Here is a 16,658-nt window from a genome sequence, read left to right on the forward strand (position 1 = left end):
TTTGGTTTACGAGTATAATTATTTGCATGTTTACCTTGCATTGGGTAATTCAAGGGGATTACACTTGTCGCGTAATATCCTCCTGGACACTCGTTCAGCCAATTGCTGATTCTTCTTCAATTAAACAAAGGCGCAAGTAAGCACTAATTACAATTTTAATATTTAACGCAAAAATAAAAATGTTTGACTACACAACAGCAATTTTGTTTGCAAAAATTTGTAAACAAAACATGAGTGATGTTCACAATAGCATATTCGAAATTCGAATATAAGGATTGATTCACATTAAATTAACGATACGAATTTTTTGTTCATGGGAAATAAAAAATTCATGGGATTGATTTATTCACATGAAGTTTACAATAAGGCTGACTAGTTTGTACAAAGTTGTGCTAAAATACATTAACATTATACCACAAAACACTTTGTTAGAGTCCAAAAGTTTATAAATAAGCAACGGAAGGGTTCTTAGCAAATTTGATGCAGTCATCCGGAAATTGCGCAAGGATTTTTTAAGAAGGCTTGAATCGATTTTGGCTTATACGAAAGAGGAATTCAACACGGCTTGGCCGCCAGAATATTGTGTTGCTGAATGAAAGCGGATTTGTGTTATCGAGCAGTCTTGTTGTTATGCTTCTTTATATTTTATTTCTCAAGTTTTAACAAATTCGCAACAATAACTAAATTTGTTAAACAAAAATAGAAATGCGCAGCAAAATTTCAATTGGCAAATTATCTGACTTCGAAAATTCGAAATTCCTATTCCCAAGTTATTATTCTCCCTAGGGGAAAAGAATTGGAGGAATTTTTCCGCGGGAATAAAAAAATCCGTGAGAATATTCTGTCTAATTCAACCTACTTTTTTATCAAAAGAAAAAAGTTCATTTGTCATTTCAACGGACGAGAATCTGTTGGTCTCAAGTTGACAACATTCTGTTAAAATAACAGATTCTCAATAAATCCAATTTATTTTTCTTTTAAAGGAACTAATTTTTATTTGGTAATTTCTAGAATAAACAACTGTTAAAATTATGCAAATACATCAGCTAATTTCAAAGAGAAACTTACGCTCACGGACAGAAATCTCTGCCATATCAACATATATAACGGTATTTCTAGTGTTGGCGAAATTCTGTTATTTTAACAATTTTCATTGGTGTTTTTAGCGTGACAGTGATAATTATTAAGTTACCAGAGTTATGGCTTACGTATAATGAAATTGTTTTTTGTTGATTTGTTTTTTGAAATGGTCCATTCGAAATCAACAATTTGTACGAAGTTGATTGAACAGCTATTGACAGAAATTTCGGTTGAATAAATCCATATGGAATTTAAGAGATGGTGAAGCAGAACCCATTAAAGGAGATGCCAGTGCAATTTACAGCTTCTCCAACCAAATTGTCAAACTCAACTCACTTATCCATGGTGAGTCCTGTTTATTTGGCAGGCGAAGCTAAAGCGGCCCAAAGTTCTTCACGGAAAGAGAATATAGGATGATCTAGAAAGTTCAACGTGGTCATTTTAAATCTTTTCCACAATGATCGGGCTAATAATTTAATGGTGAGCTATTTTCCAGCAAAGGATCATTAGCGTTGTGTAAACCTTCGGGAAGTCTATTTATCGCTACTAGAAGAACAAGAAGACTTGCATTCTAGCATTATCTTGCTGCATACAGTGCCATGTAAATTCCATCATAATTTACAGTCTACAGCGATCTTAAGGTATTTCATGCTGCGTTCCCTGGTAGGGTTTCCTCTTCCAGTTCCAACTCGGGGTATTACATTTCCTAGTAATTAAGATTATATGTGTATTTCCCGCTTTGGCAAATACCCAATGAAATCACAAACTGAGCTGAGCCAACAAAGAGGTAACTTATCGCAGATATTTGTCAAATATGATTACCGAAATGTCATCCCGTGTCCAACCACCTGCGCAATTCGTTGACGATCAGAGTATACTGCCGTGATGACACACGGCATGCCTTGCGGCATGTCGCACTACTAATTAATCTTAATGCTGTAACAGCTTAATCGAGGAAAGACTGTCCATAATTTTCTATTTCGAGACTTTGTTGAAAGCCCTGCCAGTACTTAGGAAGACACCTACAGCATATTCATGACCTTCCTATGCAAGGCAATATCTGTCGATTTGATTGTATACCTAAGCAGATGACGATTGATCTTTATAGCTTCAAAGCTTAGGCAAACCAATTGTCAATCTCACCTATGCGATGGGAATCCTCTTACAAATATGAATGTATCATACACATATTTAGCAGGCGAGTCTCTGCCGACCCCAAGTTCCTCATGGAACTAGGGGGTGGGGCGGGATGTCCTAGAAGGTTAAATGTGGTCATATTAATCGTTACCGAGATGGTCGAGCTAGTACCTTAATTGTGCTTTGTTACCGGAACATGCCGAATCTATATCCGGCAAATGAGCATCAACATCGATAACACTCCCCAAAACCTTCGGAGTGTGCCTTTGTCGTTAATACAACAACAACAACAACGATTGATCTAATTAATTATTGCCTAATTTAAATACTAATAACATCTGAATTCAAATATTGACTGAAACAAATTATATGTATTAAGATTATACATACCTCAATACTCACGCAGTACTTGTGTCGGTGCGGCCCAAAGGGCTCATTTCTCATCGCAACCTCTATTTCAGCGGGAAAATTCCGAAACATTCGTGACTCACGAAAATCTGTAAATTACAAATGCTTTTTCTTATGACATCTTTAAACAGGCAAGAGTTATTAACCTGGTAAAAATTTCACTGGTAAATAACAATTCATATATTCACAACTTTCCCTTGGATCAGTGCCATATTCTGTGTATCGCATAGCGGTTGTATAGAGCACTAGCAGCTGCATCCCCAAACATGTACCCCAAATAGGTAAGTAAACGTTTTGTTCGTTTTTCCGTATTGCTATTTTGATGATAGTGTATGTTGCTGAAACGCAATAATTTGTCAATTCTAAACGAGCAGGATCATGTTCATTTACAAAAACAGCGCCCCCAGGGATTAAAACACTGCGAGAAAAAGGAATGTAATCAATATAAATTTGAATGTCAGTTGTAACTTTGATTGGATTTAAGAATAAGAATAACAATATTAATACAAACAGCAAAAAATTAGCGAAGGAAAAGGAATTGAAATAAAAATAGGAATAGGAATAGAAGTAAGAATAGGAATGGGAATAGGAATAGGAATAGGAAAATAAAAAGTAATATGAATGGGAATAGGAATAGATATAGGAGGGGGAATAGGTGTAGATATAAGAAAAGGAATAGGAATGTGATTAGGATTAGGAATCGGAATAATAATAGGAATAGGAATAGGATTAGGAATAGGAATAGGAATAGGAATAGGAATAGGAATAGAAATAGGAATAGGAATAGGAATAGGAATAGGAATAGGCATAGGAATAGGAAAGCAATACGAATACGAATAGGAATAGGAATAGGAATACGAATACGAATACGAATACGAATACGTATAGGAATAGGAATAGGAATAGGAATGGGAATAGGAATAGGAATAGGAATAGGGACAGGAATAGGGATAGAAATAGGAATAGGAATAGGAATAGGAATAGGAATAGGAATAGGAATACGAATACGAATACGAATACGAATACGAATACGAATACGAATAGGAATAGGAATAGGAATAGGAATAGGAATAGGAATACGAATACGAATGCGAATAGGAATATGAATAGGAATAGGAATAGGAATAGGGACAGGAATAGGGATAGGAATATGAATAGGAATAGGAATAAGAATAGGAATAGGAATAGGCATAGGTATAGGAATAAGAATAGGAATAGGAATAGGAATAGGAATAGGGACAAGAATAGGAATAGGAATGGGAATAGGAATAGGAATAAGATTAGGAATATAGAAATAGGCACAGAAACTCCCCCAGCGGGTTAGGGGGTCAGAATATACCCGCGGTAGGTATGCCTGTTGTAAGAGGCGACTAAAATACCAGATTCAAGGGACTGTGTAGCGCAACCCTTCAGGTTGCCAGCGCAACATACAGCTTCTCCAAACCCAATTGTCAACCTCACCTATCCGCGAGGAATCCTGTTTCACTAACAGACGAGGCTCTGGCGACCCCAATCTCCTCATGGAATTTAGGGGTGGGGAGGGACGGATGACCTGAAGGTTTAATGTGGCCATATAAATCGTTCCCGAGATGGTCGGGCTAGCACCTTAATGGTGCTGTGCTACCGGAGCGTACCGGATCTGTATCCGGCAAAGGACTATCACATCGATAACACTCCCCAAAGCCTTCGGGGAGCAACCTTAGCGCTACAACAACAACAACAGGAACAGAAACCGAAGGGATTCAAGTCCCGGAAAAATCAACATCAAAATTCTTTAGAAAATTTAAGGGCGACACTCCGATTGTATTTCTGCCATGAAAAGATTAGCAGGGAAAATTTATTTGCCTTGTAGATGCCGAACAGCTTAAAACGTGTAAGAAAATTTGTAGGAAAAAACTAAAAAGTAGCACGACGCAAATTTGAATAGAAGCTCGCTTTAATCTCCTCGAATATCCATCGCACCAAGTGTGGAAGTGGGAGTGGATAAATGTGTGAGTGGAATATAAAAAAAAAATTTGTTAATAACAAATATTGCTTACCCATTTACTCTATTCAATATATACTCATAGTACTCTAGATCCTTATTGATCCTTCGTGAGCGAAGAATTTTGTAGTCATTCAATGAGGACAAAATATCTTTTAAATATTTTTTTTATAAAATATATGGTAGAAATAGCTTTCACCTACCAAATTGGCACAACTTCAGCTCCTCCAACTTCTAAGTACTCCACATATTTATCATCAATATAGCAAAATTTTTGTGTAGACATCCCATCTTTCCTATCCATACAAAGTACCCCTATTAAGGGTTTGCTTAGCGCGACGTTATTTTCAGTCATATTTAAAAAGCTGTGGAAAGGAAGAAAAATAAATTTAAAAAACAGACTTTGAGAGATATGTTTCTAGGAGAGGCCACGTAGGAGTGCCTAGAAATGAAAGGGCTCTTAATTTGGCCAAGTTCTACTTTGAAGAGGCTTCCTAGGTTCGCGAGCAACCACAGATTTTTTTCAGATTAACCCCTTCAAACAAAAATACATAGGTCAAAGATGTATCAAGTAAAGTACGGTCCCGTTTGGAAATGGTTAAGATATAAACTGATATTACTATTATTGAATATATCACACGCGAATTTTGATCCTAATTGGATACGATAAGAGTTTATCTTAAAAGGGTAATCTAAATTTTTAACCCTGTGCGAAAACCATGTGGTATCATTAATGAAATCTGACCAAAGTACTTGGTGCGAAGTACTTGAGCTAAATCAAACTAAGGCAGGGCAATGCAATTTTGTTATCAAAGTGTTAATGGCGAGTCATCGGTTTGTTTAACTATTTTTTCGTATCGGGGTGTTATAAATTTGCTTTCGATTACAAATGATATCAATGAATTGCAAATTTTGTACCGACGAGTTATCGGTTTCTTAGCGAGAAGTTATCGATTTATTATCAAAAAGTTGTATATCGCTTTATTATCTAAATGTTATAGATTATTTATTGAAAATGGCGATAGATGTATTACCACAAAGTTACCTATTTAGTTTTCATATCGAAAAGTTATCGATTTCTTATCGGAATGCTACCAAGTGGCTATCGGCCTATTATCGATTCATTATATCTGTATGTTAAGAAACATATACCAATAAAATTTTATTATAAAATTGACTCGGCAATACTAAACCGATTAGTTGTCGATAATAATTCACTATCAATAATAAGCAGATATTAAACAAATTACATTCCGATATCAGTTTTTACAAATAGAAGCCAAAGAAGTTCTGTGCAAGAAAACTGAAATTAGTTGATTCTGATGAAGTTACCTCTATTATCGTTTTACTTCCACCTCTGGTCTAGCTGTAACTAAATTAGGAACATATTTCGAAACGGAGAAAATGCTTTTTTTCTTATGTCTAAATATCCCCACAACAATTTTGTGTGGTCCTTAATCCAATGGGGTTAGAAGCTCTTAGTAAGTATTACAATATAACCAACCTACATAAAGTTCAGTGCACTGTGTGTGTTGGTGCCATCGGAGCCTGTCGCGCCTGCCCCACGGAAGCTTTAGACCCCATATTTAACCAGCAACCGATAGACACGCACATATTATGTAGGACGACACAAACGATACTCAGGAAGGGCATAGTAGTATCCTTAATATACTTCCGATGGAAACTTTTAATTCCGAAATATATTATTATATCGACAAACTGCAGTTCGAGGACAACTTAATACTTACCATCATTCCAGTAGAAATTTTTGGAAAAGGGGTGCGGCTCCAGAAAATGACGTAGATTTCTACGTCTCTCAAGCTGCCGTCTCAGGCAAAATTCCTCGCGATTCGACAATCGCTGCAGGTCCGCCACGTAACTGGCAAGATATCTCCACATCTTTTCTGACAGCCAAGCAATAATACAGGCGCCATCTGCATCATACATTAGCTCAATGTTAATAGGGGCATGCAAGCCACTTTTATCTGCATTAAGGGACGCTCTAGAAATATCCATTCCATGTTTCAGAAATGAGATGCCAGATGCGCTGGCACGTAGGGGCTCAACGGAAAAAAATCAGGGAATTACCAGCGTCATAGTCAGCATACCCCTAGTGGCAGCCAAAGGGGAAATTCGAAATGTTTACATCAATGAAAGAAGGACAAGGAGTCTGCCAAATAGATCCAGAAGTGACGCCCATAAGCTTAGAGCAGTTTAAACTCTCCTTTGGACTCTAAGCACACATGCGGAAAAGATGGGCCTTCCTCATAATTACCACTGCAGAAGTTGTAAAGACGTAACTACCAAAGGGGCTGTTAGCACTTTTTGTGTAAATGCCGGACTCTAGCTAGAGAACGTCTGAGCTATTTCGGAAGCCCCCTCCCAGAAAATCTGGGTATATTATCGGAAACAGGTGTTCAAAATAATCTTGATTTTATAAACAACTCGGGCTGATTGTAGTACATATCCGATTGGACACTCATGGGGTCAGGACGAGTTTTATGGCATTAAATCAGCCTTTTATTTGCTATTTGGCTCATTTGGATTATATCTACCAGAAAATAAATTGATTTCGCATTATAATGTTAGCGCTCAACGTTATAAATAAAAACTGTTCCGAATTTTTTAAGCTGAATATGTAATAAGCATCTGGTGGTCAAGTTTTTAGAACGTTCAGTAATAAAATTTGTATTTTGACTTCGAGAGATTGTATGAACCCACAATCAGCACACCTCTATTCAAAACACTCAAATCCTCAATAAGTGAGGAGCTTGTTATGAATTTGTCATAAATCATAAGACGCTAACTAACTTTGGTCTCAGGTCGTTCTGAAAAATTTCCAATGTGCGCCGTGACGTATGATTAACAATTTAAAATACGCTGTAACGTATGGTGTGCTTTTTTATATACCCAGCTGCGGCAAAGATATTATGTAGTCTATATAAAACAGGAATTAGCCGATTTCGTCCATTTAGATGAATTTCGTTATGACAACTTAAATGGTATTCGCTGGATGCGTTTCGAGAAAATTAGAATAGGTTAGAAGATTAGGTGGAACTGGCCGGCCCGTGGGTACCTCCATAGACTGATTGAGGCCGTAGTGTTACCAGAAGTATGTCTAGCGACCGTTTGGAAGCATTTTCCTGTAGCTATAGGCTGCACCGTTTTACTGCAATTTCAAGAGGTATTGAATTTAATACCATAAATATAGTTTTAAAAAACTTAAAAAAACGCCGTAGCACAGAGGTTCGTGTCTGCGCTATTAAGCACAACTCGTTTTGTAGTGAGTTATTTAACTGCCGCTAGATGTTACAAACAAGCATTCATACAAGTGAAGCTAATATACATAAGCGTGTTAAAAAGAGCTCTCGTCGCTCTTAACAAACGCCCGAGATATCGAAAGTGATTTTGGCAAAGCATATAAGTATCTATGCAAACTTTGAACGGAATCTACTAGCGCTGCTGAATTCTCTCAGAAACTTTTTATAGCAGAACTAGAAGTTTATTCGGAGAGCTTTTGTCATTAGCATTTATTAATATAAGAAACAGGGCTGTTCAAAAATTTTTATGTGGAAGTGCAAATCACAATACATATGGGGAATTCTTTGTCAAATCAGCCACCCCCTGCCCATTTAAATTTTGGTAAAAAAAAAAATTTTTAGCACACGAGAAAATTCGTCAAGAAGTGTAATTTTTTTTTCGCGGTTAGGTGTTTTTAAAAATAAAGTTTTTTAATGTGAAAAAAAAACTGTCTGAAGTGAAGCATATCGCAAAAATGTGACATTGTTTAGCCAAAAATTGAAGCGGAGCCGCGAATAACGTTGTAAATGACAAAATCACTTTTTTACAGGAAAGAAAAAAACGTTATTCGGAGGCTTTGTGATTGTTTTTTGTTCCTGTATTGTTGGCTTGTCCAAAACAATGACATTAATAACTTATATGAAAAAAATTGAAGAATTTCAATTTCGAATTACAAGTAAGCGGCCATCAGCGCGACAGCAGTTAAAACGTTTTTCCCTTATGCACAGCATCTGTACTAATGGCTTTTAAAACGTTGTTCCACTGAGCAATACGGTTTGTAGGAACGCATTTAAAATGTTACTATCGCAAAAAAAATATGTATTGGTTTGTTTTTTAAATAAAGAGTATATTATAGAATGCTTACAGTTTATTTATTTCATACAAAAAGTTAATTCGGCATCAAGACAAAAATGTGTTCAAAACAGAAATGAAAATATTCCAAAAACTGTGAATAAAGCTTGGTTTGCTTTGAGCCCATTTACACAATAACTTTCCAACCTAGCTTTTTTGTTTACTTCTTTTTAAATATTAATAAATAAGTGTTTTCACGGTCACTTTTACATAAAGAGGGCGAAAAACCATCGTGTAAGGGTGCTCTTTCAAGTAAGAGATTTATATACTATCTTTATTTACTGCAAATCGATTTGTAGAACTCTGCGTACTTCTCAGGCCAATAGTCCTTCATTTGACCAACATTAAATGTTTGACAATTGAAATAGCAACGACAATTACAAACCTAAATATTAACAATAAATAAAATAAAAGTTACAGCAAGTGCACTTAAAACGTTTTTCCACATTACTTGTTCTGGAGCGTTTTTTTGAGAGATACTTTTGTTTTTCCTGGTTGTATATGCATTTCCACTATTTCTTAACTTTTTTTTTTAATATTTTTCCAATTTTCAACATTACATTTCCTTTTTGTACGTCTGTTACACTTATCAATTACCTGCGACAACTGCGATCGTATCATTTTGCGTGTAACTTACAACGTTCTTCCACGGACTGACTTCTTCGAATTGCTTTTTAATTGCCCTTTAGTATGTAATTTTAACTAATTCGATGCTTTAGAGATGCAAGACAGTAACAGTAACGGAAATCTGCAAAAAAACACGTTTTGCAAAAATTGGTTTTTAAAACGTTATTCGCGGCTCCGCTTCAATTATCGAAAAAAATATAATTCCTCAATAATAATGACCAAATTACTTATTAGAAATATTTTGGGGGTCGCTAAACAAGAATGCGATGTCAAATTTCAAATTCAAGATGGTGGATCCAAGATGGCGGACAGTATTTTTCGTACTGTTGACCAATTTCTACAAAATTCTGTATGTTGGTCGCCATCTTGAATTTGAAATTTGACATCGGATTCTTGTTTAGCAACCCCCACAATATTTCTAATAAGTAATTTGGTCATTATTATTGAGGAATTAAATTTTTTCGATCATTTTTGACTAAAAAATGAAACTTTTTGCGAGATGCCTCACTTTAGACAGTTTTTTTCAGGTTAAAAAACTTTATTTTTAAATAACATAACGGCATAAAAAACTACACTTCTTGTCGAATTTTTTCGTGTGCTCGAAAATTTTTTTTCCCAAAAATTGAAATGGGCAGGGGAGTGGCTGATTTGATGAAGAATTCCCCATATATAAAATTATATGTACACTGAAGCTTTTTTAAATTAAAAAAAAAAAATTTTTTTTAATGTTTAAAGAATTATGATTGACCTCTTAGAGAATAAATTTTAAATGAAAATTTTTGCCAGTGCTACAACATTTTTGAAAAATTTTTTGTTGTCAATTTATTAGTGTAAATTTGAATATCATATCGCAGTGCCTTGGCTTCATATGGAAGCGCTTTTTCTTTGCACTTTCATATGAATTTCAGACACTTTCATGTGAATCGTATTTATATGTGAGTGCAAATGGAAGTGCTATAAAATTTTTTTTTTATATAGAACATAATTTGTAAAAACTGGCTCGAGGTCAGGTGTATTAAAAAACGCAAAGTTTTTTGTTTTTTCCCGATATATTTCAACCTCCTTCGGAGATCGTCTTCAGGGGATATATGAGTGCAAATATTCTTTTAATGAACTGAAATGAAAATTGCACGGCTAACAAAACGGTTGCGGCTTAAAAGTATATTTGAACTCATATATTCCCTGAAGACGATCTCCGAAGTAGGTTGAAATAGATCGGGGAAAAAACAAAAAAATTTGCGTTTTTTACATATTTATTACATATTTATCTTTATTGTTTTTATGTCTATTCAAAGTGTGAATTTGTATCTGTGCCTATTCTTCAGGGCAGAACGAAACCAAAAGTGTTTTAACTGTATAAAGGTTGAACAGCTCTGTAAGAAATATTTTCATGAAACATGTAAAAAAATGTACTTAGTTCTTTGATACAAAATAGTACTAAATTTAATACCATTTCACAAAAGGGCCTCTTCTTTTCTTCCCCTTTCCCCCTTCGTTTTTTGATGGGGTTTTCAAAATGAGCTGTCACTACATAGACCACCTTGTCGTTATTAAATCATGAATAATGAGCATCTTACCTTTCTGAATATGTCATGCATTAAAAAACAAAAAAGTTTTTCAATTGAAAAACTCTCCACAAAAACACTTACGAAGTATAACCGTTCTCTCTTGATTTTTATTTAAGATTTTGCGCAATATAAAATTTAAAAATCAAACTCAGAACAAAAGGAAATCAAAAAATAAACAAAGTAAAATATTCAAATTTGTTTTTGTTTCAGAAAAAAATAAATATGTATGTGTCAAGTTAAGAAACTTGAAATTATTGTGGATAAGATGAGAGTGATAACTTCTGCATAGACGTCAAATTACAAATAGAACCGTTCACCTGATTTTTAATTGACTATAGTAGTCTCATTCTGCATCTCTTTCTATCACCCGCTTAAGATAGCCAGCCCTATGCGTCGCCATATTGAACATCCTGTCATAGCGCTGCCAAAACGCTAAAAAGTAGCCATCGTGAACGTCTTGTCAGCGAATTGACGGATAAGATATCACACTTGTTTTATCCACAATGCTTCAAATTTTTTTCATTTCGGAAAAACGTCAATAATGTCAGAAACGGTTATACCTTGTAGGTGTTTTTATCATGGAAAAACTTTTTGAAAACAAAACACTAAAGTTTTAGAATTTTTTTTACAGTCGATAACAAAAATACGTGGGCAAGTAAAAGTTCTTGTCTTGTCGATTTTCGATGTTATACTAAAATTGCGCTGAGAAATGCAAAAGAAGACACATTTTTTTCCAATTTCTGCGCAGAAAAAATTATTCTCTCTCGTGTTTGTTTATCGCCAAGAATTGCATAAAAGTTGGTCTATCACAACTTGCGGCGTTCTGGTACGTACTTTATCTGTGAACTACATACATACATACCTTTTATGCATATAAACAATAATGTATCATATCGCCGACGTTCTGGCAAAAACCATTAAGTCCGAAATGATTTAACGACTTCTGCCTGTCATAAAAAGCTTCGTATGTATGTATGTGACTGGATGATTAAATCCCAAGTATGCAACCAGCCATAAAAGCTGAAAGGGGCTTAATGACGGTTTCCTGTCGAAATTGTTTCTTTTTGAGAATGTATTCATTCATTAACTCAAATGCTAAAAATGGACTTAATAAATTTTGCTTGAACGCCGCCGATATTCTCGTACACTTTCACTTTCATTAGCACATTTAACCACATACATACATTTACAATCGATTACGGGTATGCATTATTACATACTTACAAGTTTGAAGATAAATTTAATATAATTTCTGTTTTCAAGTTGCGAAAGACTAAAGGGAGTCTCGATTATTGTCTCTGTAAAAGGTAGCTTAACTTCACATCAATTATCGTTGCTCGCCTCGCTAACCGAGATTTGCAGCGTCTATTTTCCATGAGGTACGGCTGCGAGCGGTGGTCAGTCTGGTTACCCTGCTCCCTTTATAAACGCGTAACTATACATCAACACCTTAACTGTGCAGTGAGCTAGAAACCACTTTCAATGAAAAGGGTATCAAAGCCTCATATCGAAACTATTTTTTCTGATGACTACCGCGGAAAATATGCACCTAAGTTATCTGAACCCATGCAAAGGAATTAATGATGTTGTTTTTTCTGCGCTCTACCCATTGTCCATTGATCTTTTGCAGCTTGTTGACAAAAGAACTTCTATAGTATGAAAATAAGCACCCCAGGGATTAAACTATACTGAGGCCGGCAGTAAAGGAAAAGGAAATCCTTTTATAAAAAAAACAAAACAATAAAATGGAATTACATTTAGTTATTGTATTTACAGAATTTTATTCAAACTATTTAGCAAGTTACGTTGGTCATTCCTGCTTCGCAATAACTGATGCCAATCGAGAGCACCAAGGGAGATTCAGCCACGACAGGATCCATGTATTGACTCGTGTTTTTTTTTTCAGGACCAAGGTCATTTCAATGTAACGCGGCTTAATTTCAAGTAGATCGTTTAAAAATCGTTTCGTCCAAGGAGTAGTTCTTTGCTAAGAGACTTTACATCATTCATTTAGTCTAGGGGAACGTCGAACCTAATCCTGGGCCTACAGCGTACTGATGCGCACGCTTTTCATGAGTCTCAGGCAAAGTGTGCTTGCGCCGAAAGAGATGTTCTGTGTAACCCTTAATTCTCGCCGTAGGCGTGGGTTCTTAAAAATATTTGTGGCTCCTTTCTATTCACGCCGAAATACGACTTATAGCCGCGTTTAAGAGCAGTTTCTTCTTTCAGCAGTATTTGCCTCACAAATTTTCACCGATATCATCTTATGAAGGTCCAAGAAAACGTGCAGTGTTAATAGGGTTAGGTAAGATATATGGGCGTTTGTTCCACATTGGGATTGAAAATACGGTTGGTGTCATGTAAATACACATTAAATGCATGGCATACCTTGCGTATATCGTGGTATGTGATATATGATTCTGCAAAAGTATTTAAGAGTTTAACATATTACAGTATCCAGATCGAAGTTGCGCCAGAGTGACGCACGTCTTTCTGGAAAGTCTGATTCCCTTAACTGCGTATGTTAGACTATGAGGACGGGTTTCTCCGGGTATTTATCGGCATAAGACTTTATCGAATCTTCGTGTATGAGAGCCTGTTTAAGCTCATCTTGTTCAAAAGGCTGAATTCTTGTGTGCCGGATTTAATCATGGTGCTTGCAGAGATGACTCCTTATGTTCCTAGGAGGCGAGGTCTTTTGAAACAGATGGATGATAGTATACCCATGGTACTGAGTATCGTTTTAGCGTTGGAGTCACTTTGACTTAACGCACGTTTAAAGTTTGCTTGCAATGAAGTGCTCGATTTTTGCATCGTTTTGGCGGGGGTATCATTTTGAAATTACGCACGTTAGTTTTGATTTGTTTTTCATTAAATTTAATGAAGATGAAAATAGCAAGATATTTTAAAAATTTCACGAACTGGTTGCCGTCGCCAGGTAAAAATTATGTTTTGAATTCCCTTTGCGTTACTTTGGCGTTGCAGATGCGTTGGTTGTGGATTGTGAAAATAGCCATGCAAAGGTTTGTGTTCAAAATCAGCTGTTGGCTCAACGTAAGCGGCAAAAGAATGCAAAACTCGAATGGGGGTAAAAGTCTAGTTGAGCGGTCAAATGCCAATACGCTACCAAAAATATCGTGTTTTGGCATCAGTATTAATAATCCGAAGGCGGAAAATAAAAATCTTAACTCGTTCAAAAGATATTAACGAAAAACCGAAAAATTGCCCGCAGGTCCCCCCAAAACCGGGGGTGGAATCCATAATATGTTTACGCAAAAGACCTTTCTGCATTGGAGGCGTTCGGTCGTGCTTATAAAAAATTACCCTGGGTGGGTCCAACACCGGTTTGCAGATCAAAACTATATCCGCGTAAAACACTTATGTTCACTTTTTTTTGTGGATACAACAACATTAGAACAACTACATGAAAATCGATAACTTCAACTGCAAATATCTCCGGGCAGATAAACAATTTTTCTTTTCCGCCTTCGGATTACTGTTGTCGAGATCAATACGCGTCTTTTGACACCTCTCTCGATATTTTTTGACGCGTATTAGCAGTCGACTCCTCAACTAGACTTTACCCGATTGTGTTTTCTCCATGGCGGAACGATACAAGGTGGCAGCATGGTGACATACCTACAAATATAAATTAAAGTTCCATGTACTTTGCTTTTGTAAATTCGATGGACAAATGTCAAAATCGTACTGCGCCGGAAGTTTATGTATTAAATCAAATAAAAAAAGTTTATAATCAGCTCTTCATGCTGCCACCTTGTATCGTTCCGCCTTGGTTTCCTCCTTAAAAGTTAAAGCAACACAAAAATTATTCAAAAACTTAAATTTCCGGTTACTTTGTCAATCCACTTTTCCCATTTCTAATAATGTATACAAAGCAATAGATTTTTTTTTTTTTATTTTATTTAAAAAATATTTAGTTTTTCATTGAAAAATTTGTAACCTGAGAAGTTTGATTAATGACAAAAAATAAAAATTAGATTTTTCTTGCGTGTTCATTGTGGCAGGCAAACTTTCAACGTGCGTTATTTCCAAGGCTCAACTATATGGTTGGCTCATCTCATCAGCTGATTTTATTTTTTTTCATTTCATTGGATGGGGGAATTGTCAAAAAGAGATGGCAAACTCAAAATGAAACCAACACATTGACAACATTTTCTTACAACACACAAAAATTGCTAAGTTTTATGTTTTCATTCCATTCCATTCGCCTAACACCAACACGTAGATTTTGACAATCTGAACAAAGATATGTTGTTGCTGTAGAGATGAGCCAACCATATAGTTGAGTCATGGTTATTTCAAAGTGACGCCAGCGCAAAAATTACGCATGAGTCGAATGTGTTTGAGCTTTTACTGTTGCTATTTAACATTGAATTCGTAGATGAATAGTTTTAATAAAATAAAAAGTTTTTGAAACTTAAATAAAACCATATATGTAATACTCCTATATTTCTACTTTAGGCTAGGTACAGCCATGATAAAAATATTACAAGTTAAATCGGTGAGCGTTTAATAAAATTTTAAAATGTTCACTGTTTTCAGGTTTTTTTTTTTTATTGGTCTTGTTTTCACAACAAAAATATTATAAACAGTAAATTTATTTCTCAAATGAAAATTTTGTTATTTCATGCAGAACAGAATTTTTAATCGGCAAAATGAAGTTTTTTGGTTAGCAAGGAACCACAACGGTCCTACGGAGTCCAGACTTTTCATTTCTCGTATTGTATTATAGTTTCCAGCATAAACAGGCATCTCGCCACGATCTTCATCTCAGGGAAACTCTTCAACAAATTATTTAGAAATTTATCTACGTCTACGCAACTAGAAGAAAGGACGACATGACTCTCGCTATGACATCAAAATTGTGCTTGCAGACTTACCGCTAAGGTGACAATAAGAGGTTTCTACTAGCAATAATTATTCGGCGATTTGAATTTTGAGTATTCGTTTTTATACAATTTGGTGGATCTGAACTCATGTTTTATGTCGACCCAAAACTTTATCTGCTGAAGCAAACAAACTTTTGGTGCCATGGGAATGCCAAGGGATGACCGATCCCATTTATAAAAATTTTCTTAAATATCTCTGATGTAAGTTGACCCATAACTTGAACGTGGGACTTTCTATATGATAGGCCCGCACTCGACCTCTATGCCACGGCGGCTGGCTTTGGCCGTAAAGCTGGTAAATTCAACATTCACGAAATAACAAATTTCGGCTGCAGGATGAGGATGAACTAAGCTTCGATATGCTACAGCGTCTTTGATGGCGTGGGCAAGTTAGGGTGCCGGTGAAGGCCCTGTGTAACTGGAATAAAACAATGATAACTTAAATATTAGCTGTGACGATTATGTACTGCTACATCTATTACCAACAAGGCGAAGTACTTGCTGTCCTCCAAGAAACAATCGGCGCACTTGCTCCTTGGCAGTCCCGTTACTGCTGACGGGTAAAAATTTTAGTCAGTCGTCTAACTGGGGACCATATCTTCCTCCCGCGAAAAATAGGATGAAAAACAAACTAACGGGCACCACCAACCCATTTTAAAAGCAATTGGACACAGTTTAGTTTTATTTATTTGCCATTTACAAAAAATTAAAAATGTCAAACCAAAATTGTTTTTTATGTTTTCTTTGGTTTGGTATTTTCAAAAAGTTTTAGAGTAATTTAAAATTGTCCCC

General features: G+C 35.7%; 1 protein-coding gene across 8 annotated transcripts in view; it reads right to left on the reverse strand.

Moving 5' to 3' along the window:
- Window positions 1–16,658, reverse strand: part of LOC137252357 (uncharacterized) — a 162,492-nt gene that overhangs the window by 81,808 nt on the left and 64,026 nt on the right. For 3 of the 8 annotated variants that reach the window (XM_067787912.1, XM_067787917.1, XM_067787916.1), the window contains 4 exons: window positions 4,813–4,974; window positions 4,665–4,715; window positions 2,772–3,043; window positions 2,608–2,714 (listed from right to left, as the gene is read on the reverse strand). In XM_067787912.1, the coding sequence (XP_067644013.1) occupies window positions 2,608–2,714; window positions 2,772–3,043; window positions 4,665–4,715; window positions 4,813–4,974 (592 nt within the window). Of the gene's footprint in view, window positions 1–2,607; window positions 2,715–2,771; window positions 3,044–4,664; window positions 4,716–4,812; window positions 4,975–10,965; window positions 11,228–11,273; window positions 11,389–11,516; window positions 11,631–16,658 lie in introns of those variants that run through there. The other 5 variants (XM_067787918.1, XM_067787915.1, XM_067787913.1 and 2 more) reach the window with 5 other exon arrangements.

This window comes from Eurosta solidaginis, chromosome 5 (assembly GCF_040869045.1).
Source record: "Eurosta solidaginis isolate ZX-2024a chromosome 5, ASM4086904v1, whole genome shotgun sequence".
In the NCBI taxonomy this organism is placed as follows: Eukaryota; Metazoa; Arthropoda; class Insecta; order Diptera; family Tephritidae; genus Eurosta; species Eurosta solidaginis.